General features: G+C 43.2%; 1 protein-coding gene across 5 annotated transcripts in view; it reads right to left on the bottom strand.

The window, feature by feature from the left end:
* Window positions 1–14,898, bottom strand: part of LOC106561878 (bifunctional glutamate/proline--tRNA ligase) — a 58,783-nt gene extending 43,885 nt beyond the window's left edge. For 4 of the 5 annotated variants that reach the window (XM_014126152.2, XM_014126154.2, XM_014126155.2 and 1 more), the window contains exons 1-7: window positions 14,615–14,898; window positions 6,028–6,112; window positions 5,671–5,770; window positions 4,794–4,950; window positions 1,466–1,611; window positions 1,163–1,251; window positions 899–1,025 (exon numbers count right to left, since the gene is read on the bottom strand). In XM_014126152.2, coding sequence (XP_013981627.1) covers window positions 899–1,025; window positions 1,163–1,251; window positions 1,466–1,611; window positions 4,794–4,950; window positions 5,671–5,770; window positions 6,028–6,112; window positions 14,615–14,657 — 747 coding nt within the window. In that variant the 5' untranslated portion in view covers window positions 14,658–14,898. Of the gene's footprint in view, window positions 1–898; window positions 1,026–1,162; window positions 1,252–1,465; window positions 1,612–4,793; window positions 4,951–5,670; window positions 5,771–6,027; window positions 6,113–14,433; window positions 14,535–14,614 lie in introns of those variants that run through there. The other variant, XM_045688932.1, reaches the window with a different exon arrangement.
* Between the last annotated feature and the right edge of the window lie 8,504 nt (window positions 14,899–23,402).

The raw sequence follows: 23,402 nt of genomic DNA, 5'->3' as shown, positions 1-23,402 counted from the left end.
GAGTTAACTTAGCTTTTATGATGAGCCAAGTAGGAGGATAGGTTATTGGCCATTTGGTTTTCACCCTCGCATGGACGGATTGTATAGGCCGCATGAATCATTTTGCTTAAACTTGAATAAACTTGGAATTAGATTTTTCTATAGGCTATTGATATTGTTTGTCATCTCTTATTATTAGTCCCATGGCTACTTTACGTTTTTAGGCTTGTCAAACAACAGATGGAACTCCGTTACATTCATTGTTTGATCAGGAGAAAGCCATGCATAAAACAATAAAAGCGTAGCCTGTAGCCCAAAGTCAAATTAAGAGAGAAGATAATATAGGCCACGTTTTTTAAAACAGCTAGAGAAAAGATAGTTAAGGAGTGTCCATTATAATAAAAAAAATTATTAGGTTAGGTTTAGGCTATATATAGCCTAAGACTGATAATGCATCCGACAGCTTTGGTGGATTTCTCCGCTCCGTCTGGATAACATATTCAATAACTATTTCAATAACATATTTATTGAAATAGTAATTTTCCTATTTGCTATAGCCTATGTGTGCTGCCCTGCTGTGCACTACGAGGCTCCGTTCTTTACTGCGCAGACCAATTCAAGTTCTAATAGGCTAAACACTAAATGATCGCCTGTCCCATCACGATGTTGTCACCATCAACGAGGCTGTAAATCATCGTCGATGCTATCGTAATATCGCCCAACCCTAAATACCACCCTGTATCAGCATGGAGGAGATTTTCTCAAATGTGTTGTAGCTATATTGCCTCAATGTGTAAGCAATTCTTCAACGTGCATGTAGACAGTATTTTCACACTTGATGGTTTATAAATCAAGAGAAAATAACTGATATGAAACAATTTAGTTAACCAAAAGAAAATAGGGACATTTGGGGGAATACCTTCTCAAAGTCCTCCTTCTCCTTCTCAGGGTTGGTGTCGTCGAAGCGCATGATGAGCTTGCCCTTGAATGTCACCTGGTAGTGCTGGTTGAGCAGGGCAGCCTTGGCGTGGCCAATGTGCAGGTACCTGAGAGAGAGAGGAATAGAAATATTAATACAAGTAATAGCTATACATTTCCCCTTTTAAAATGTTAAAAATACATTCTCCTGTTTGTTCCTACTGAACACAACACTGTTGTTTTTTTGCCAAGTGGTGACACTCACCCGCTGGCCTCAGGGGGGAAGCGAACCACCACTTTTCCCATCTCGGCTCCTGGCAATTCCACAAACTTGCCCAAGTCCTGCTTCTTCTCCTGTTCCTCAGAGAGTAGGGACACAGAGAGGAGGATACAGTCAGATGGATTTGGGAATGCATGCATGCTTGATTTAAGTGTAAGTTTGTGTGAAGTGTGCAGATTTCAAGCTAGGACTCCACTCTTTACATTGGATTTACAGACAGAAATCCATTATTTCCAATGCAAAGAGGAGACATACAGCGAGTTTACCGTTGGCAATTGTGTTACTTACATCGGACTTGCGAGGAGTGGCCTTGCTGTTGGCATACTTGTTGCCCACTGCAGTAAAGGGCACCTGGGAGCCCAGGAAGGAAAACCAGCGAGCCACGTGAGAGAACGCCCCCGCCTGCTTCTGGATTGACTGCCACTCGTAGCTACCTGTACGGACACACGTGTGAGTGTGTAAGAGAGAAAGAGAGAGAACATACAACTGTCAAGTCCAAAATCAATGCCTAGCCTCGACCCCTCTACATCAGATAGATGTTATCAATATAGCTCTGTGCATCTAGTACAAGGTGCATCTAAATAGTGTGCATCTTAGAAACTACACTATGTATATTTGCCTGCGCTATTATGTATGACTGTCTACACTGTCGTGACGTTGCCCTGTTGGGTGAGGTTTATGACCCCCCCCATAAATAACCTTTCCCCCTTTTCTCTCCACTCTACAGAATGGACTCTTGGAAATCCCTGTGTTACCACAAAGTACGGTATCATCAAAAGGTTGGGGAATGGAACAATATTTCCCTTTCTCAACCAGTTGAAAGTGTCCGTTGGTACTTAAAGAATATGATGTCAGATCAGTTGTTGTCTGGAACATTATATCTGATGATATGACGACAAATTGTATCTTGGAAAATCAACACATTCTCGTTAGATTCACATGGAATTGTTGTGCAATTTAAATATGAAACTCTGTGAGAAGATGAAATGTGATTTTAGCTTCTAAATGAGAGAATTGTTTTCATAAGTAAACTTATGCTCACTCAGTGGCCACGCTCAAGTGAACAGACATTGGTTGAGAACTATGAAACACACCCTTCTCTCCCGCAGTACAAAAGCCATTGACAGGAGTCAACCTCAGTTCCCGATGACATGAGGACTGGTGTCCATACGTTTGAAAGGGCTAATTTCAAATACAAAACTAAAGATATTGACATTTAGTTCCATGAAATGTTATAACTGCTGTCCTAACATTTAAAAGGGCGAATCTCAACGTGGAGCTGACGATCACCACACAGAAATGGTTAATTTCAACTAGACCAGCCAGAATACAGTGAGAGCTGATTGTGGCAACTTGGTATGAATGATTGAATGATTATTCCCTAAAGAAGAAGTGATAACTCAACGTCTAGGAGGTATCGGCTGCAGCTGTAAACGTACATGGCCTAAGAAAGGACAGACAATCTCCTAATAACGACAGGGTACTTTAACGCATCTGCTCTACAACACCACGACCAGAAAGATTCTTCAAAAAGGACAATGGCGATCTCTGCTTGGTGAACCAGTCTTCCATCTTCGACCCATCTATCGAAGCGCAGCTCAGAGTAAATAAATATATTGCATTTTCCTTTTCCGAATGGGCGGTTCTTAGAATGCATAAGATTCTGTATTTATGGTATGATAGCTTCTCAAGGTCCAATAGAGACCCAATCCCTTTGTCTTCCCTCTCTTTCATTGAAACCCAACCCCCTTCCTTTGTGTAACCAGCCATCATATCAGGTTAGCCAGCTAGGGGCTTTTTATGACAGGACAGATCATAAACTCAGCAAAAAAAGGAAGGTCCTCTCACTGTCAACTGCGTTTATTTTCAGCAAACTTAACATGTGTAAATATTTGTATGAACATAATAAGACTCAACAACTGAGACCTAAACTGAACAAGTTCACAGACATGTGACTAACAGAAATGGAATAATGTGTCCCTGAACAAAGGGGGGTTAAAAATCAAAAGTAACAGGATCTGATGTGGCCACCAGCTGCATTAAGTACTGCATTGCATCTCCTCCTCATGGACTGCACCAGATTTGCCAGTTCTTGCTGGAGATGTTACCCCACTCTTCCACCAAGGCACCTGCAAGTTCCCGGACATTTCTGGGGGGAAATGGCCCTAGCCCTCACCCTCCGATCCAACAGGTCCCAGACGTGCTCAATGGGATTGAGATCCGGGCTCTTCGCTATCCATGGCAGAACACTGACATTCCTGTCTTGCAGGAAATCACGCACAGAACGAACAGTATGGCTGGTGGCATTGTCATGCTGGAGGGTCATGTCAGGATGAGCCTGCAGGAAGGGTACCACATGAGGGAGGAGGTCTTCCCTGTAAAGCACAGCGTTGAGATTGCCTGCAATGACAACAAGCTCAGTCCAATGATGCTGTGACACACTGCCCCAGACCACGACGGACCCTCCACCTCCAAATCTATCCTGCTCCAGAGTACAAGACTCAGTGTAACGCTCATTCCTTCAAAGATAAACGCGAATCCGACCATCACCCCTGGTGAGACAAAACCGCCACTCGTCAGTGAAGACCACTTTTTGACAGTCCTGTCTGGTCCAGCGACGGTGGGTTTGTGCCCATAGGCGACGTTGTTGCCTGTGATGACTGGTGAGGACCTGCCTTACAACAGGCCCACAAGCCCCCAGTCCAGCCTCTCTCAGCCTATTGCGGACAGTCTGAGCACTGATGGAGGGATTGTGCATTCCTGGTGTAACTCGGGCAGTTGTTGTTGCCATCCTGTACCTGTCCCGCAGGTGTGATGTTCAGATGTACCGATTCTGTGCAGGTGTTGTTACACGTGGTCTGCCACTGCGAGAACGATCAGCTGTCCCTGTAGCGCTGTCTTAGGCGTCTCACAGTACGGACATTGCAATTTATTGCCCTGGCCACATCTGCAGTCCTCATGCCTCCTTGCAGCATGCCTAAGGCACGTTCACAGAGATGAGCAGGGACCCTGGGCATCTTTCTTTTGGTGTTTTTCAGAGTCATTAGAAAGGCCTCTTTAGTGTCCTAATTTTTCATAACTGTGACTTTAATTGCCTACCGTCTGTAAGCTGTTAGTGTCTTAACGACCGCTCAACAGGTGCATGTTCATTAATTGTTTATGGTTCATTGAACAATCATGGAAAACAGGGTTTAAACCCTTTACAATGAAGATCTGTATGTGTAATTCTGTGTGATTATTTAGGTATTTAGTAAATAAATAATTAAGCCAATTTGTGTATTGCTGATTCAACTTGTTAGCCAGGGTTCGTGCAGATAATCAGAATGAGACCAATCGAGGTGACAATTAATAATTGACTGCTACTGATATAAAAGATCGTCAGATCTTTAAGAGTGTGAATTCGGGAGATAACCGCTCTATATTACTTAATGCTTCCGTGGTGCCCCAGATTATTAATGGTTTAATTAAAACACGTAATCAATTAAACGTTAGGTAATCGATTTGATAAAATTGCATGTCATATAATTGAATCATAGTCAGAGACAAGACCCCATCCATCTTCGGTTATATAGTTAGACGCCCACTAGGGTCAGCTGGGTCACTGGGACTGACTGACCTTTGAGCGCGGCCCACACACAGAGGTCGGCCAGAGTCAGGCTGTGGCCCACCAGGAATGTGCGCAGAGCCAAGGCCTTGTCCAGCTCCTCCAGGGCTGTGGTTAGGCCCGACTGGCCACACACGCGCCGTGCACTGAACTCCAGCCAGTGGTCCACCTGGAGAGAGACAGAGGAGGGGATGAAGGGGAGGGTATTGAAAAAAAGAGACAGGTTGAGCAATAGTAAGGAGGGGAGGGGACCGAATGGCACACAATCTGAAATGCCTTAGATATAGCTGCATTGCAACTGATAAGACTCAAGTAATAATAAGTTGATCCATTGAATAGCAGTGAATGGCTGAATTAATTAATTTAGTGAGGGCCTCCCGAGTGGTGCAGCGGTCTAAGGCACTGCATCGCAGTGCTAGCTGCGTTACTACAGACCCGGGCTGTAGTCTCAGCCGGAAGCGACTGGGAGACTCATGAGGCGACGCACAATTGGCCCAGCGTCGTCTGGGTTAGGGGAGGGTTTGGCCGGCAGGGATGTCCTTGTCCCATCGCGCTCTAGTAATTCCTGTGGTGGGCCGGGCGCATGCACGCTGACATGGTCGCCAGGTGTACAGTGTTTCCTCCGACACATTGGTGTGGCTGGATTCTGGGTTAAGTGTGCATTGTGTCAAGAAGCGATGCGGCTTGGCGGGGTTCTGTTTCAGAGGACCTTCGCCTCTCCTGAGTCTGTACGGGACTACCAATTGGATATGATGAAAATTGAGAAAAAATGTATTTAGTGGGGCCTCCAAGCTCTGAGTTGAGTAGCCATAACACAGCTAATAATGCTGGGTAAATCTTAGGCAAGCCCAAGCACTTGGGAATCAGTGTGGCAGTGCTAGTCTGTCACCTCAGTTTGTTCCAGCATGTTGGAGCCGTACAAGCTCAGAGTGGGAGTCACACGGGCAAGGTAGCGAGTGATGGAGTTCACGTCGCTGAACTGCACTGACCTGTGGGAGAGAGGGGGAGAATAACCACTGTCAGCCAGACAAAAAGCTTGATTATTGCACAGTCAGTGCCTTATAAAACATCCTTATATAGGCCTAGTCACTATTGGTACTTTTGCAAAACACTAAACAGTGTCAAGTAGCTGAACCTAAAACGTAACAAATCCTTTACTCTCTCTTCACACATCAATGACACATTGTCATGAGAACATTTGTATAGAAAAAGCCATTGCTAGGTGTTGTGGTTGTTGTGTACTCACTCTGAGACATGGAGCTTGTTGTCTTTGCCCTCATCCACAGACAAGTTCACGCTGCCCTTCACATGCTCGGCTGCCAACAGCGCCCCTGCAGGCAAATAAAGTAATCAATGTAATTGGAATTTAAAGACCTCACCCGTCCTATCATGAATCCATTACTTGACAGAGTGCCTTAAATATAAAGTGGAAAGTGTGTGTGTGGATTTCATAACCCTTAGTTACGAGACTAAGCAAGTTCTAAAACACACAAAACGTTATGTTCTCACATTGTTGTGCGCCAGACAATGATGACACCCAAAGCCAATATGTGACCCGTTTCAAGAAGTCACTACTTGGCAGGAGAGGCATGAGTGTTTTTTTTGGCAGAAATGCCTTCTGGGACATGTTATTAAGGCACGTGAAAGTTAACACACTTGTATGGCATCTATAAATACAAATTGTTAAAATTACGAGCCTAGTAGGTTTAGCCACAGAAAAGGACAGGAACCTTCCCGATAGCCATGACTGGCTGTGCTAATGGATAGGCTGGACATGCCTAGAGATGAGTTCGGATTGGTCTGCCATGTAGCGCGCTTCTGTCTATAACCAGTGATGCAAACTTAGCAATTTTGTTGCTAGATTTAGCAACTTTTCAGACTACCCTGGCAACTTTTTTTTTTTTTTTTTTTAAACAGCACCGAGCAACAAATTTAGCTACTTTTAAAAATGTATTTTGAACTTTTAGCAACTTTTGAAAAGTGACTCAAACGCTAAAATACATGCATTTTCCCTCTAAATGACACAAATATGATTTTCTCTGTCACACACTCAGTCACAACACACGTGCCTGGCTGCGAAAGTGCATTGTGAGTGACGTCAGCAGCAGGCGCTCGGCTCGTGCACAGGCAGCAGCAGGCCAGCAGCAATTTCAGTAAATTGCAAATCATTGTTGGCTGACTGCAGCAGCACGAGTTCGACAAGCCAAACCCAATGAATATAGTTGGTCACGAATGTTTGATCTTGAACAGAACTTACAACATCAATCAACATGTCTCAATCAGAATTGTACAGCCAGAAGTAAAAAAAAGAGTGGCAGTCTGTACCTGAACAAATGTCAAATCATATTTTTTGCGGAGGTGGCAAGTCAATTTGAGTAACGTTATTGTGTATTCTACGTAATGACGCAGTTTTACGTTATCACGCAATAACATCACAACGTCATTTAGCAACTTTTAGCAACAAATCAACCTGCCTCTAGCAACTTACCCTGAAAATTTGTTGGCAACACTGTCTATAACATTAGCTGCTCAGTATGTGTAGACAATCCTTGCTACCGCAGCTTTTTTGAAAAATATAACATTAGCCATGGAAAACTATAAAAGTGTTGCTACTGCGCTCAAAATTGCTGCCCGGAAAAGACACGCTGCTGTGAAGTATTCATCCATGTATATGGGTAAGAGTCTAACTACATTTTAAGATATTATACATTTCTAATTTTGTCAGAAAGTTGTTTTCCTTGCAAGTTAAAGCGTACTGTTAGCAAGCAAGCGAACATTAGCTTGCTGGCTCGCTAGCTAACATTACATGATCTAGTAGTAATATTATTTCTCAGAAATCCATTTGCATTGCTAGTTATAGCCTAATGTTAGCTAGCTAGTTAACAATGAACCTAGTTGGTTAACTTTAGCTACCTGCAGATTCATACTCCAGCGTTACATGCATGGTGGCTAGCTATGACAATGCGTTCGTACTGTAGGTATGGGTAAGGATTGTGGTTTACTGTTTACCTACCTACCTAAAACGACTTAATAGGTGTAGACAAAGAAGAGCTCTCCAGTAGGCATACCAAAACATTCAAGGTCCATTTTTATCAAAAGGAGGGTTCATTACCTTTGAAATCAGAATTACTTTCCCATTGTTCCTCAACTGCAGTGTATGATATACCATTTTGTTGATCTGAATCTACTTTTACCCAATGTAAAAAAAAGAAACAAGATTTAAAATGTTGCTACATAAGACCGAATTGAGGCGGTCGGTCTAATTGACAAAAGTCTGTCAACTGTCAACTAGGGCCGGGACAATACCAGTATCACAATCCTCGTTAGCATCATGGCAAGGAAACAAAACACGAAGCAGAACTGACTTCTTGATGAAAAACAACCCTAAATGTTGGAAACAAACATGATTATGATATCATCCAGAATGCTTGTGTTTGGCATTTTAGACTAGCTAGTATGCATACTTAAGAAACTTGCCAAACTTGTTCTGTGACAAAAGTCACAAGAGTGGTTTCGGTTGTTTTTGTGTACTCAACAGCTTTGAACTGTGAATAACTTCCCATCAACAGGTCAATGATAAATTATACATGCAAAAATTCTGATTCGAATGCATAAACCAGTTAAAGTATTTCCAGCTGGTCTCATGTCATTTGCATCAGCAAGTTATTATTGCTAACGCCATGACAGCAACTATCCAAAGCAAAATATAGACTCAAATCAACTTTGTCACATGCGAATACAACAGGTGTAGACCTTACCGTGAAGTGCTTATTACAAGCTTAACCAACAATGCCGTTAAGAAAATATTTACTAACTAAAGTTAAAAAATAAGAGTAACGAGGCTATATACAGGGGCTAACGAGTCAATGTGCGGGGCCACAGGTTAGTCAAGGTAATTGATGTAATATGTAGAGTACCAGTCAAAAGTTTGGACACACCTACTCATTCAAGGGTATTTATTTTTTATATATTGTAGAATAATAGTGAAGATAAACTATAATAACACATATGGAATCATGTAGTAAACAAAAAAGCTTCACCTGGAATGCTTTTCCAACAGTCTTGAAGGAGTTCCCACATATGCTGAGCACTTGTTGACTGATTTTCCTTCACTCTGCGGTCCAACTCATCCCAAACCATCTCAATTGGGTTGAGGTCGGGTGATTGTGGAAGCCAGGTCATCTGATGCAGCACCATCACTCTCCTTGGTCAAATAGCCCTTAGACTGGAGGTGTGTTTTGGGTCATTTCCTTTTGAAAAACAAATGATATCGCATCTGGTTTGCGCTTAATGGGACTGGCGAATCACTGAAGAATGCTGTGGTAGCCATGATGGTTAAGTGTGCCTTGAATTCGAAATAAGTAACTGACCGTGTCACCAGCAAAGCAACCCCACACCAAAAATCTCACATTTGGACTCAGACCAAAGGACAGATTTCCACCGGTCTAATGTCCATTGCTTTTGTTTCTTGGACAAAGCAAGTCTCTTCTTCTTATTGGTGTCCTTTAGTAGTGGTTTCTTTGCAGCAATTCGACCATGAAGGCCTGATTCACGCAGTCTCCTCTGAACAGTTGATGTTGAGATGTGTCTGATACTTGAACTCTGAAGCACTTATTTGGGCTGCAATCTGAGGTTCAGTTAACTCTAATGAACTTATCCTCTGCAGCAGAGGTAACTCTGGGTCTTCCTTTCCTGTGGCGGTCCTCATGAGAGCCGGTTTCATCACAGCGCTTAGTGGTTTTTGTGACTGCACTTTAAAAAACAAAGTTCTTGACATTTTCCAGATTGACTGACATGTCTTAAAGTAATGATGGACTGTTATTTCTCTTTGCTTATTTGAGCTGTTATTGTCATAATATGGACTTGGTCTTTTACCAAATAGGGCAATCTTCTGTATACCACCCCTACCTTGTCACAACACAAGTGATTGCCTCGAACACATTAAGGAGGAAAGGAACTCCACAAATGAACTTTTAACAAGAAACACCTTGTGTGTAGAAATGCATTCCAGGTGACTACCACATGAAGCTGGTTGAGAGAATGCCAAGAGTGTGCAAAGCTGTCATCAAGGCAAAGGGTGGATACTTTGAAGAATCTCAAAAAAAGCATTCCAGGAGAAGCTTTTTTGGTTACTACATGATTCCACGTGTTTACATAGTTTTGATGTCTTCACTATTATTCTACAATGTAGAAAAAAAAATAAAGATACAGAAAACTCTTATGAGTAGATGTCCAAACTTTTGACTGCTACTGTACATGTAGATAGTCACTTAATACCTATGCATAGATACTAAAACAGTGAGGATCAGCTGTGTAAAAATGGACGGGGGGGGAGTCAATGCAAATAGTCCGGATAGCCATTTGATTAGCAGTCTCAGGGCTTGGGGGTAGAAGCTGTTAAGAAACCTTCTGGACCTAGACTTGGCACTCAGGTATCGCTTGCCGTGCGGTAGCAGAGAGAACAGTCTATGATTAGGGTGGCTGGATCATCTTGAACCATGTGTGAAAATGACTTAAGATGCAGCCATCTTATGACCTTGCAAGAAACATTTCGCAAATGTTTTAATTAACCAGATAGCCATTTACTCACCAAATATGCACCTGAGGTACCTACAGTTGAAGTCGGAAGTTTACATACACATAGGTTGGAGTCATTAAAAATATTTTTTTTTCAACCACTCTACAAATTTCTTGTTAACAAACTATAGTTTTAGCAAGTCGGTTAGGACATCTACTTTGTGCATAAAACAAGTAATTTTTCCAACAATTGTTTACAGGCAGATTATTTCACTTAATCACTTAATTTCAGTGGGTCAGAAGTTACATACGAGGTGACTGTGCCTTTAAACAGCTTGGAAAATTCCAGAAAACGATGTCATGGCTTTAGAAGATTCTGATAGGGTAATTGACATCATTTGAGTCAATTGGAGGTGTACCTGTGGATGTATTTCAAGGCCTACCTTCAAACTCAGTGCCTCTTTGCTTGACATCACGGGAAAAATCAAAAGAAATCAGCCAAGACCTCAGAAAAAAATGGTAGACCTCCACAAGTCTGGTTCATCCTTGGGAGAAATTTCCAAACGCCTGAAGGTACCACGTTCATCTGTACAAACAATAGTACGCAGGTATAAACACCATAGGACCACACAGCCGTCATACAGCTCATGAAGGAGACGCATTCTGTCTCCTAGAGATGAACGTACTGTGGTGCGAGAAGTGCAAATCAATCCCAGAACAACAGCAAAGGACCTTGTGAAGATGGAGGAAACAGGTACAAAAGTATCTATATCCACAGTAAAACGAGTCCTATATCGACTTAACCTGAAAGGCCGCTCAGCAAGGAAGAAGCCACTGCTCCAAAACCGCCATAAAAAAGCCAGACTACGGTTTGCAACTGGAAATGGGGACAAAGATCGTACTTTTTGGAGAAATGTCCTCTGATCTGACGAAACACAAATAGAACTGTTTGGCCATAATGACCATCGTTATGTTTGGAGGAAAAAGGGGGAGGCTTGCAAGCCGAAGAACACCATCCCAACCGTAAAGCACGGGGGTGGCAGCATCATGTTGTGGGGGTGCTTTGCTGCAGGAGGGACTGGTGCACTTCACAAAATAGATGGCATCATCAGGAGAAGGGAAAATTATGTGGATATATTGAAGCAACATCTCAAGACATCAGTCAGGAAGTTAAAGCATGGTTGCAAATGGTTCTTCCAAATGAAGAATGACCACAAGCATACTTCCAAAGTTGTGGCAAACTGGCTTAAGGACAACAAAGTCAAGATATTGCAATGGCCATCACAAAGCCCTGACCTCAATCCTATAGGAAATGTGTGGGCAGAACTGAAAAACCGTGTGTGAACAAGAAGGCCTACAAACCTGACTCAGTTACACCCGCTCTGTCAGGAAGAATGGGCCAAAATTCACCCAACTTATTGTGGGAAGCTTGTGGAAGGCAATGTGAAACGTTTGACCCAAGTTTAAATTGTTTAAGGCAAACGCTACCATACACTCAATTTGTATATGTAAACTTCTGACCCACTGGGAATGTGATGAAATAAATAAAAGCTGAAATAAATCATTCCCTCTACTATTATTCTGACATTTCACATTCTTAAAATAAAGTGGTGATCCTAACTGACCTAAGACAGGGAATTTTTACTTGGATTAAATGTCAGGAATTGTCAAACTGAGTTTAAATGTATTTGGCTAAGGTGTACGTAAACTTCTGACTTCAACTGTTTTCCGGTCCAAAAACAATACATTACATTTTTTTCCTTTTGATAGTACATTTATTTCTTGCAGTATTACTTTACTGCCTTATTGCAAACAGGATGCATGTTTTGGAATATGTATTATGTACAGGCTCCCTTCTTTTCACTCTCTCAATGAGGTTAGTATTGCGTAGTAACTACAATGTTGTTGATCCATTTTCAGTTCTCCTATTACAGCCAGTCGCCATTGGTCTCATGGTAAAAACCCTGAGCAGTTTCCTTCCTCTCCGGCAACTGAGTTCGGAAGGACGCCTGTGTCTTTGTAGTGACTGGGTGTATTGAGACATCATCCAAAGTATAATTAGTAACTTCACCATGCTCAAAAGGGATATTCTTTTTTTCCCCCCACCTACCAATTGGTGCCCTTCTTTGCCAGGCATTGAAAACCTCCCTGGTGTTTGTGGTTGAATCTGTGCTTGAAATTCCCTGCTCGACTTTGAAGGACCTTACAGATAATTGTAAACTCATCAAAAAAAAGAAAACGGCCCCTTTCCAGGACCCTGTCTTTCAAAGACAATTTGTAAAAAAAAAGTCAAAATAACTTCACAGATCTTCATTGTAAAGGGTTTAAACACTGTTTCCCATGCTTGTTCAATGAACCATAAACAATTAATGAACATGCACCTGTGGAACGGTCGTTAAGACACTAACAGCTTACAGATGGTAGGCAATTAAGGTCACAGTTATGAAAAATTAGGACACTAAAGAGGCCTTTCTAGTGACTCTGAAAAACACCAAAAGAAAGATGCCTAGGGTCCCTGCTCATCTGTGTAAACGTGCCTTAGGAATGCTGCAAGGAGGCATGAAGACTGCAGATGTGGCCAGGGCAATAAATTGCAATGTCCATACTGTGAGACGCCTAAGACAGCGCTACAGGGAGACAGGACGGACAGCTGATCATCCTTACTGTGGCTGACCATGTGTAACAACACCTGCACAGGTTCGGTACATCTGAACATCACACCTGTGGGACAGGTACAGGATGGCAACAACAACTGCCCAAGTTACACCAGGAACGCACAATACCTCCATCTGTGCTCAGGCTGTCCGCAATAGGCTGAGAGAGGCTGGACTGAGGGCTTGTAGGCCTGTTTTAAGGCAGGTCTTCACAGGCAACAATGTCGCCCATAGGCACAAACCCAACGTCGCTGGACCAGACAGGACTGGCAAAAACTGCTCTTCACTGATGAGTCGCGGTTTTGTCTCACTAGGGGTGATGGTCAGATTCGCGTTTATCATTGAAGGAATGAGCGTTACACCGAGGCTTGTACTCTGGAGCGGGATCGATTTGGAGGTGGAGGGTCCGTCGTGGTCTGGGGCGGTGTGTCACAGCATCATCGGACTGAGCTTTGTTGTCATTGTATTCCCCCCAGAAATGTCCGGGAAGGTGCCTTGGTGGAAGAGTGGGGTAACGTCTCACAGCAAGAACTGGCAAATCTGGTGCAGTCCATGAGGAGGAGATGCAATGCAGTACTTAATGCAGCTGGTGGCCACATCAGATCCTGACTGTTACTTTTGATTTTGAACCCCCCCTTTGTTCAGGGACACATTATTCCATTTCTGTTAGTCACATGTCTGTGAACTTGTTCAGTTTATGTCTCAGTTGTTGAATCTTATGTTCATACAAATATTTACACATGTTAAGTTTGCTGAAAATAAAAACGCAGTTGACAGTGAGACGACCTTCCTTTTTTTGCTGAGTTTGTGTGCAGTACAGAGATGGGGTAGTCATTAAAAAACTCCTGTTACACACCATTGCACACAGTTAGTCCATGCAATTTATCTGACTTGTTTATCAATTTTTTACTCCTTAAGTTATTTAGGCTTGCCATAAAAGGGGTTGAATACTTATAGATTCAATATATTTCAGCTTTATTTTGTAAACATTTCTAAAATATAATTCCACGTTGACATGTTGGCGTATCGTGTGTAGATCAGTGACAAAATATACATGTAATCCATTTAAAAATGTCGGCTGTAACAACAAAATATGGGAGAGGTCAAGGGGAGTGAATATTTTATGGTACTGTACCGGGCGAAACAAAAGTAAATTACGATAGTTGCAGGCAGGGCAGGTATTTCGTGAGTAACGAACGCGTTGACATACAGTAAGTCAACGCTTGCAGAGCTGTCTAATGGGAAGATGACTAGAAGCATTCTGGGCAGAAAGATCATCTCGTCATATTCATCGTCGGTCCACATCCCATCTACCGTAGCTTCATTATTAAGCTAGCTATGTTAGCTGTGTTGTGACTTATTTAGCAGACATTTCCAACGACTATCGTTACATCATGCATTGAGAACATAAAATAAAATGTCTAACTAGCTAGGATTAATTTACTTTATGAAATACCAACATAACATTTATAATTACTTACTTCCTGGTGATAGTTTCGACATTGTGTCACGACAACAGAAGTCTAGCTAGCTCTCAGTAGCTATAATGAACTGTCATCACGGACCCTCACTGTCAGACGACACATGCTAGCTTACTTTTACTAGCCAAAGATTCTTATCCATATTTTAGCTTTACCTAGCAAACAATACTATCACGCTTACCTAAAGGAGGGTTGCTACTGTTGATGGTAAGGTTTAAAGCCATGCTTTCTCTTCCCTTTCTGTTCGTGATGGCTCTCGCACTGTCCAGAAGCTTTTCGAAAGTCTGCTCTCCGACAACACTCTCTTCAAGCAAAGATTATGGATATACTGACAAGATACTTGCCTATCCGCCCTAACAATGACAGTCGTTGTCCACAAAGCGGCACGGCGAACCGTCTAGCTCCCGCCTATCCTTTCTTTGGATTGGTGGATACATCTAATTATTTTCACCTATTTTGAATGATAAACTGTGGTTCGATCCCTGAATGCTGATTGGCTGACAGCCGTGGTACATCAGACCATATATAACGGGTGTGACAAAATGTGTGTTTTTCCTGCTCTAATTCACTTTTATAATAGCAATAAGGCACCTCGGGGGGTTGTGGTATATGGCTAATATACCACGGCTTTGAGTCATGCCTAAGAACAGCCCTTAGCCGTGGTATATTGGCCATATACCACACCCCGTCGGGACTTTAACTTAAATATTCGATGAGGGTTGTTGACGTCAACCGCCTGTATTCATTGGAGAGAGAGAGATGCTTTGCTACTTGCCTCAAACATGAATATGCATTCTCGAGACAACTCCGATATAAAGTGTTTCTTTCTCAGTTGCCAGGATGTCACGTATCCTACTTATGTCAGTACAGTCGTATGCATTACGAAACATCTATTCGATTAAATAAACCTCACGTAGCAAATAAACCATGAATTTCTTTGGTGATCAAATTCGACACTCTCTCATCGACCTCCATACAAAAAAACGAATTCCTTGGTCGGTGAAAAAACGCCACCTGCTGGAGGGAGACAGATTTTCAGATGAGTTTGGGCTCTCTTCCTCTTTCTCTTCGTCTCTGCTTCAACCAAAAGCCACACCGGCTACAAGCAGCCCAGCTTCTTTGAGTATGTGCAACGGTTTTAGGAACCCTCTTGGAATTAGTGTAGAGAAGAACCGTTCCACTACTTTAAGTCGTGGCCAAAGAGTTTGGCCTTTTCCTCGGGTATGGTTTAGGAATAATATAATTACAAAAAGGCATATTACTTATGATTATTAGCTACCTATCTACGCCAAGAGGTCGTCACTAGTTACCACAGTCAAAGTCATAAACCCCGCCTATTTCTACAATTTCTCTTCTTAATATCTGACCTCAACCCTAACCTTAACCACAATGCTAATCTTATGACTAATCTTATGTATTTGTAACTTTTCAAATAAATAAAACGGGAGAAAGAAAAGTGGAGGCATATAACCTTTAGTTTAGTTTTAGCAAAGATATGAATTGTGTGGTAAAAGCAAAGGTGTGTGGTATTTTAATCAAAGGTGTAAGGATATTTCTACAGTAGTGGCCAAATATATTGGCACCCTTGCACTTAAATTTTTTTTTTGAAATCCCTATTTCTTCTCAAATAAGTTTGGTCTCCACACCTTGTTATTGGATTTTAGTTTAGAATTTTTATTTTGAAAATAACAGTGGGGTAAATGACTTAAGTAAACATACCCCCCAAAATGTAAATATTAGTTCAAAGTATCAGAACTTTACTTTGCTATTTATATTTTTGACAACTTTACCTCCACTACATTCCAAAATAAAATATGTACTCTTTACTCCCATACATTTTACCTGACACCCAAAAGTACTAGTTACATTTCTAATGCTCAGGCAGGACAGCAATATGGTCGAATTCAAGCACCTATCAATATAACACATTGTCATTCCTACTGCCTCTGATCTGGCGGACTCACTCAACACAAATACTGTGTTTGTAAATGATGTCTCGGTGTGGGAGTGTGCCTCTGTCTGTCCGTAAATAAATAAAAAATGAGAAAATCATCCCGTCTGGTTTGATAAATATAAGGAATTTGATGTATAGCATTTACTTTTATTCAGGTATCACAATTGAGTACTTTTTCCACCACTGGAAAATAAAGACAAATGGCATGGACAAAATGATTGGCACCCCAGGCTTAGTTGCACAGCCTGTGTGTGTGTGTGTGTGTGTGTGTGTGTGTGTGTGTGTGTGTGTGTGTGTGTGTGTGTGTGTGTGTGTGTGTGTGTGTGTGTGTGTGTGTGTGTGTGTGTGTGTGTGTGTGTGTGTGTGTGGTGAAGCCCTTCATTGCCATTCACTGTCGTGAGCTATCAAGGTCATTTTAGGGAATAGAAATGAAGGAAGGAGGGAAATAAAGTTAAGACTTTCTGGGGGTTTTTGAATGATGTGGAGGGAAGCCCTTGTGGAGGGAATTGACCTCACTAAACAGGTAAGAGAAATGAGAAAGGCAAGGAGAGGTAGACTGTCAGTTAACTTTTTTAACCATTTAAGTAAAGCCTACTAATAATAAGACCATACATTTTGATGTAGACACCAATGGGACTTCTTGTCCCCTTCGCCAGACCTATATGATTTTCATAAAGGGTTGAAGACGGAAGTTTACATACACCTTAGCCAATTACATTTAAACTCAGTTTTTGAGAATTCCTGACATTTAATCCTAGTAAAAATTCCCTGTCTTAGGTCAGTTAGGATCACCACTTTATTTTAAGAATATGAAATGTCAGAATAATAGTAGAGAGAATGATTTATTTCAGCTTTTATTTCTTTTATCACATTCCCAGTGGGTCAGAAGTTTACATACACTCAATTAGTATTTGGTAGCATTGCCTTTAAAATGTTTAACTTAGGTCAAACATTTCGGGTAGCCTTCCACAAGCTTCCAACAAAGAGTTGGGTGAATTATGGCCCATTCCTCCTGACAGAGCTGGTAAAACTGAGTCAGGTTTGTAGGCCTTCTTGTTCACACACAGTTTTTCAGTTCTGCCCACACATTTCCTATAGGATTGAGGTCAGGGCTTTGTGATGGCCATTGCAATATCTTGACTTTGTTGTCCTTAAGCCAGTTTGCCACAACTTTGAAAGCATGCTTAGGGTCATTGTCCATTTGGAAGACCCATTTGCAACCATGCTTTAACTTCCTGACTGATGTCTTGAGATGTTGCTTCAATATATCCACATAATTTTCCCTTCTCCTGATGATGCCATCTATTTTGTGAAGCGCACCAGTCCCTCCTGCAGCAAAGCACCCCCACAACATGATGCTGCCACCCCCGTGCTTCACGGTTGGGATGGTATTCTTCGGCTTGCAAGCCTCCCCCTTTTTCCTCCAAACATAACGATGGTCATTATGGCCAAACAGTTCTATTTTTGTTTCGTCAGATCAGAGGACATTTCTTCAAAAAGTATGATCTTTGTCCCCATTTCCAGTTGCCAACCGTAGTCTGGCTTTTTTATGGCGGTTTTGGAGCAGTGGCTTCTTCCTTGCTGAGCGGCCTTTCAGGTTATGTCAATATAAGACTCGTTTTACTGTGGATATAGATACTTTTGTACCTGTTTCCTCCATCATCTTCACAAGATCCTTTGCTGTTGTTCTGGGATTGATCTGCACTTTTCGCACCAAAGTACCTTCATCTCTAGGAGACAGAACGCGTCTCCTTCCTGAGCGGTGTGACAGCTGCGTGGTCCTATGGTGTTTGTATTTGTGTGCTATTGTTTGTACAGATGAACGTGGTACCTTCAGGTGTTTGGAAATTGCTCCCAATGATGAGCCAGACCTGTGGAGGTCTACAATTTTTTTCTTCTGAGGTCTTGGCTGATTTCTTTTGATTTTCCCATGATGTCAAGCAAAGAGGCACTGAGTTTGAAGGTAGGCCTTGAAATACATCCACAGGTACACCTCCAATTGACTCAAATGATGTCAATTAGCCTGTCAGAAGCTTCTAAAGTCATGACATCATTTTCTGGAATTTTCCAAGCTGTTTAAAGGCACAGTCAACTTAGAGTATGTAAACTTCTGACCCACTGGAATTGTGATACAGTGAATTATAAGTGAAATAATCTGCCTGTAAACAATTGTTGGAAAAATTACTTGTGTCATTCACAAAGTAGATGTCCTAACCGACTTGCTAAAACTATAGTTTGCTAACAAGAAAGTGGTTGAAAAACGAGTTTTAATGACTCCAACCTAAGTGTATGTAAACTTCCGACTTCAACTGTATGCATTGTAGATTACCTAACTGTGGGGGAAAAATTCTAAAAAAAGTATCATATAGCTGACGACTAGATCAGCTGTGTTGGGCGCAGTCCATTCAGCACCATGCCACGGAGCTCCACTATGTGTTTCCCAAAGTTGGTCCGGGGGCCACCATTGTTAATGTTGTAAATCGCTATTGTAGCTGGAAACGGCAGATTTTTTATGGAATATCTACATAGGCTTACAGAGGCCCATTATCAGCAACTATCACTCTTGTGTTAGCTAATCCAAGTTTATCATTTTAAAATGCAAATTGATCATTAGAAAACCCTTTTGCAATTATGTTAGCACAGCTGAAAACTGTTGTCCTGATTAAAGAAGCAATAAAACTTACCTCTGTCCAGTGTCTTGGTTCTTTTGCCCATCTTAATCTTTTCTTTTTATTGGCCAGTCTGAGATATGGCTTTTTCTTTGCAACTCTGCCTAGAAGGCCAACATCCCGGAGTCGCCTCTTCACTGTTGACGTTGAGACTGTTGCTTTGCGGGTACTATTTAATGAAGCTGCCAGCTGAGGACTTGTGAGGCATCTATTTCTCAAACTAGACACTCTAATGTACTCTTGCTCAGTTCTGCACCGGGGCCTCCCACTCTTCTTTCTTTTCTGGTTAGAGCCAGTTTTCGCTGTTCTGTGAAGGGAGTAGTACACAGCATTGTACGAGATCTTCAGTTTCTTGGCAATTTCTCACATGGAATAGCTTTCATTTCTTAGAACAAGAATAGACTGACGAGTTTCAGAAGAAAGTTCTTTGTTTCTGCCCACTTTGACCCTGTAATCGAACACACAAATACTGATGCTCCAGATACTCAACTAGTCTAAAGAAGGCCAGTTTTATTGCTTCTTTAATCAGAACAACAGCTTTCAGCTGTACTAACAAAATTGCAGAAGGCTTTCTAATGATCAATTAGCCTTTTAAAATGATAAACTTGGATTTGCTAACACAACGTGCCACTGGAGCACAGGAGTATTGGTTGCTCATAATGGGCCTCTGTATGCCTATGTAGATGTTCCATAAAAAATCAGCCGTTTCCAGCTACATTTACATTTACATTTAAGTCATTTAGCAGACGCTCTTAACCAGAGCGACTTACAAATTGGTGCATTCATCTTATGATATCCAGTGGAACAACCACTTTACAATAGTGCATCTAAATCTTTTAAGGGGGGGGGGTTACAAGGATTACTTTATCCTATCCTAGGTATTCCTTAAAGAGGTGGGGTTTCAGGTGTCTCCGGAAGGTGGTGATTGACTCCGCTGTCCTGGCGTCGTGAGGGAGCATGTTCCACCATTGGGGTGCCAGAGCAGCGAACAGTTTTGACTGGGCTGAGCGGGAACTGTGCTTCCTCAGAGGTAGGGGGGCCAGCAAGCCAGAGGTGGATGAACGCAGTGCCCTTGTTTGGGTGTAGGGCCTGATCAGAGCCTGAAGGTATGGAGGTGCCGTTCCCTTCACAGCTCCGTAGGCAATCACCATGGTCTTGTAGCGGATGCGAGCTTCAACTGGAAGCCAGTGGAGAGAGCGGAGGAGCGGGGTGACGTGAGAGAACTTGGGAAGGTTGAACACCAGACGGGCTGCGGCGTTCTGGATGAGTTGTAGGGGTTTAATGGCACAGGCAGGGAGCCCAGCCAACAGCGAGTTGCAGTAATCCAGACGGGGAGATGACAAGTGCCTGGATTAGGACCTGCGCCGCTTCCTGTGTGAGGCAGGGTCGTACTCTGCGAATGTTGTAGAGCATGAACCTACAGGATCGGGTCACCGCCTTGATGTTAGTGGAGAACGACAGGGTGTTGTCCAGGATCACGCCAAGGTTCTTAGCACTCTGGGAGGAGGGGACAAGGGAGTTGTCAACCGTGATGGCGAGATCATGGAACGGGCAGTCCTTCCCCGGGAGGAAGAGCAGCTCCGTCTTGCCGAGGTTCAGCTTGAGCTGGTGATCCGTCATCCACACTGATATGTCTGACAGACATGCAGAGATGCGATTCGCCGCCTGGTTATCAGAAGGGGGAAAGGAGAAGATTAATTGTGTGTCGTCTGCATAGCAATGATAGGAGAGACCATGTGAGGATATGACAGAGCCAAGTGACTTGGTGTATAGCGAGAATAGGAGAGGGCCTAGAACAGAGCCCTGGGGGACACCAGTGGTGAGAGCGCATGGTGCGGAGACAGATTCTCGCCACGCCACCTGGTAGGAGCGACCTGTCAGGTAGGACGCAATCCAAGCGTGGGCCGCGCCGGAGATGCCCAACTCGGAGAGGGTGGAGAGGAGGATCTGATGGTTCACAGTATCAAAGGCAGCAGAAAGGTCTAGAAGGATGAGAGCAGAGGAGAGAGAGTTAGCTTTAGCAGTGCGGAGAGCCTCCGTGACACAGAGAAGAGCAGTCTCAGTTGAATGCCCAGTCTTGAAACCTGACTGATTAGGATCAAGAAGGTCATTCTGAGAGAGATAGCAGGAGAGCTGGCCAAGGACGGCACGTTCAAGAGTTTTGGAGAGAAAAGAAAGAAGGGATACTGGTCTGTAGTTGTTGACATCGGAGGGATCGAGTGTAGGTTTTTTCAGAAGGGGTGCAACTCTCGCTCTCTTGAAGATGGAAGGGACGTAGCCAGCGGTCAAGGATGAGTTGATGAGCGAGGTGAGGAAGGGGAGAAGGTCTCCGGAAATGGTCTGGAGAAGAGAGGAGGGGATAGGGTCAAGTGGGCAGGTTGTTGGGCGGCCGGCCGTCACAAGACGTGAGATTTCATCTGGAGAGAGAGGGGAGAAAGAGGTCAAAGCACAGGGTAGGGCAGTGTGAGCAGGACCAGCGATGTCGTTTGACTTAGCAAACGAGGATCGGATATCGTCAACCTTCTTTTCAAAATGGTTGACGAAGTCATCTGCAGAGAGGGAGGAGGGGAGGAGGGGGAGGAGGATTCAGGAGGGAGGAGAAGGTAGCAAAGAGCTTCCTTGGGTTAGAGGCAGATGCTTGGAATTTAGAGTGGTAGAAAGTGGCTTTAGCAGCAGAGACAGAAGAGGAGAATGTAGAGAGGAGGGAGTGAAAGGATGCCAGGTCCGCAGGGAGGCGAGTTTTCCTCCATTTCCGCTCGGCTGCCCGGAGCCCTGTTCTGTGAGCTCGTAGTGAGTCGTCGAGCCACGGAGCAGGAGGGGAGGACCGAGCCGGCCTGGAGGATAGGGGACAGAGAAAATCAAAGGATGCAGAAAGGGAGGAGAGGAGGGTTGAGGAGGCAGAATCAGGAGATAGGTTGGAGAAGGTTTGAGCAGAGGGAAGAGATGATAGGATGGAAGAGGAGAGAGTAGCGGGAGAGAGAGAGCGAAGGTTGGGACGGCGCAATACCATCCGAGTAGGGGCAGAGTGAGAAGTGTTGGATGAGAGCGAGAGGGAAAAGGATACAAGGTAGTGGTCGGAGATTTGGAGGGGAGTTGCAATGAGATTAGTGGAAGAACAGCATCTAGTAAAAATGAGGTCAAGCGTATTGCCTGCCTTGTGAGTAGGGGGGGAAGGTGAGAGGGTGAGGTCAAAAGAGGAGAGGAGTGGAAAGAAGGAGGCAGAGAGGAATGAGTCAAAGGTAGACGTGGGGAGGTTAAAGTCACCCAGAACTGTGAGAGGTGAGCCATCCTCAGGAAAGGAACTTATCAAGGCGTCAAGCTCATTGATGTACTCTCCAAGGGAACCTGGATAAATGATAAGGATGTTAAGCTTGAAAGGGCTGGTAAGTGTGACAGCATGGAATTCAACTGAGGAGATAGACAGATGGGTCAGGGGAGAAAGAGAGAATGTCCACTTGGGAGAGATGAGGATTCCAGTGCCACCACCCCGTTGGCTCGATGCTCTAGGGGTATGCAAGAACACGTGGGCAGACGAAGAGAGAGCAGTAGGAGTAGCAGTGTTATCTGTGGTAATCCATGTTTCCGTCAGCGCCAGGAAGTCTAGGGACTGGAGGGTAGCATAGGCTGAGATGAACTCAGCCTTGTTGGCTGCAGACCGGCAGTTCCAGAGGCTGCCGGAGACCTGGAACTCCACGTGGGTCGTGCGCGCTGGGACCACCAGGTTAGAGTGGCAGACAGCTACAATGGTCATTTACAACATTAACAATGTCTACACTGTATTTCTGATTAATTTGATGTTATTTTAATTGACAAACATTTTTGAACGGTAGTGTATGCCTTTTATTTCAATGCATGTGTAGGATTTATCTGGTATAGTTTGCATTTGCGGTCAGCTATTTTATTCACTGGTTACTTTCACAGTGATGGCGGTATTTGAAGTCAGCCTTGTTGTGACTTGGTAGCGTGTATTATGCATCTATTTCATGTTGCCATGTATGCGCAGTTCCACAAGTAGAGTTAATTTATGAGGAGGTTGAGTAGTGCTTGAAATTGTACACAGAGTTCCACAGACTTTAAACCTAATATAATTCTTGCTTGGAGTAATTTTTGTTTGTTTTTGCTGTTCTACAAAAATAATTTTAGAGATTTTGCCATACCCTAGGTTTAGCTGAACTGACGCCACCGCATTACAGATTACTATAACAGCGAAATTGCGCAAAAATCTTTTTTAATGATCTTAACAGGCCCTTGGACCACCGACAATGTCACCTTTTTCATTGTTTTATTATTATTATTTTTTATTTTGTGTGTCAATTTCCACCAGCCCACCCAACACAAAAATGGTC

Source organism: Salmo salar, chromosome ssa11, assembly GCF_905237065.1.
Source record: "Salmo salar chromosome ssa11, Ssal_v3.1, whole genome shotgun sequence".
In the NCBI taxonomy this organism is placed as follows: Eukaryota; Metazoa; Chordata; class Actinopteri; order Salmoniformes; family Salmonidae; genus Salmo; species Salmo salar.
Note: the sequence above shows the minus strand (reverse complement) of the source record. Positions and strands in the feature narration are given on the sequence as shown.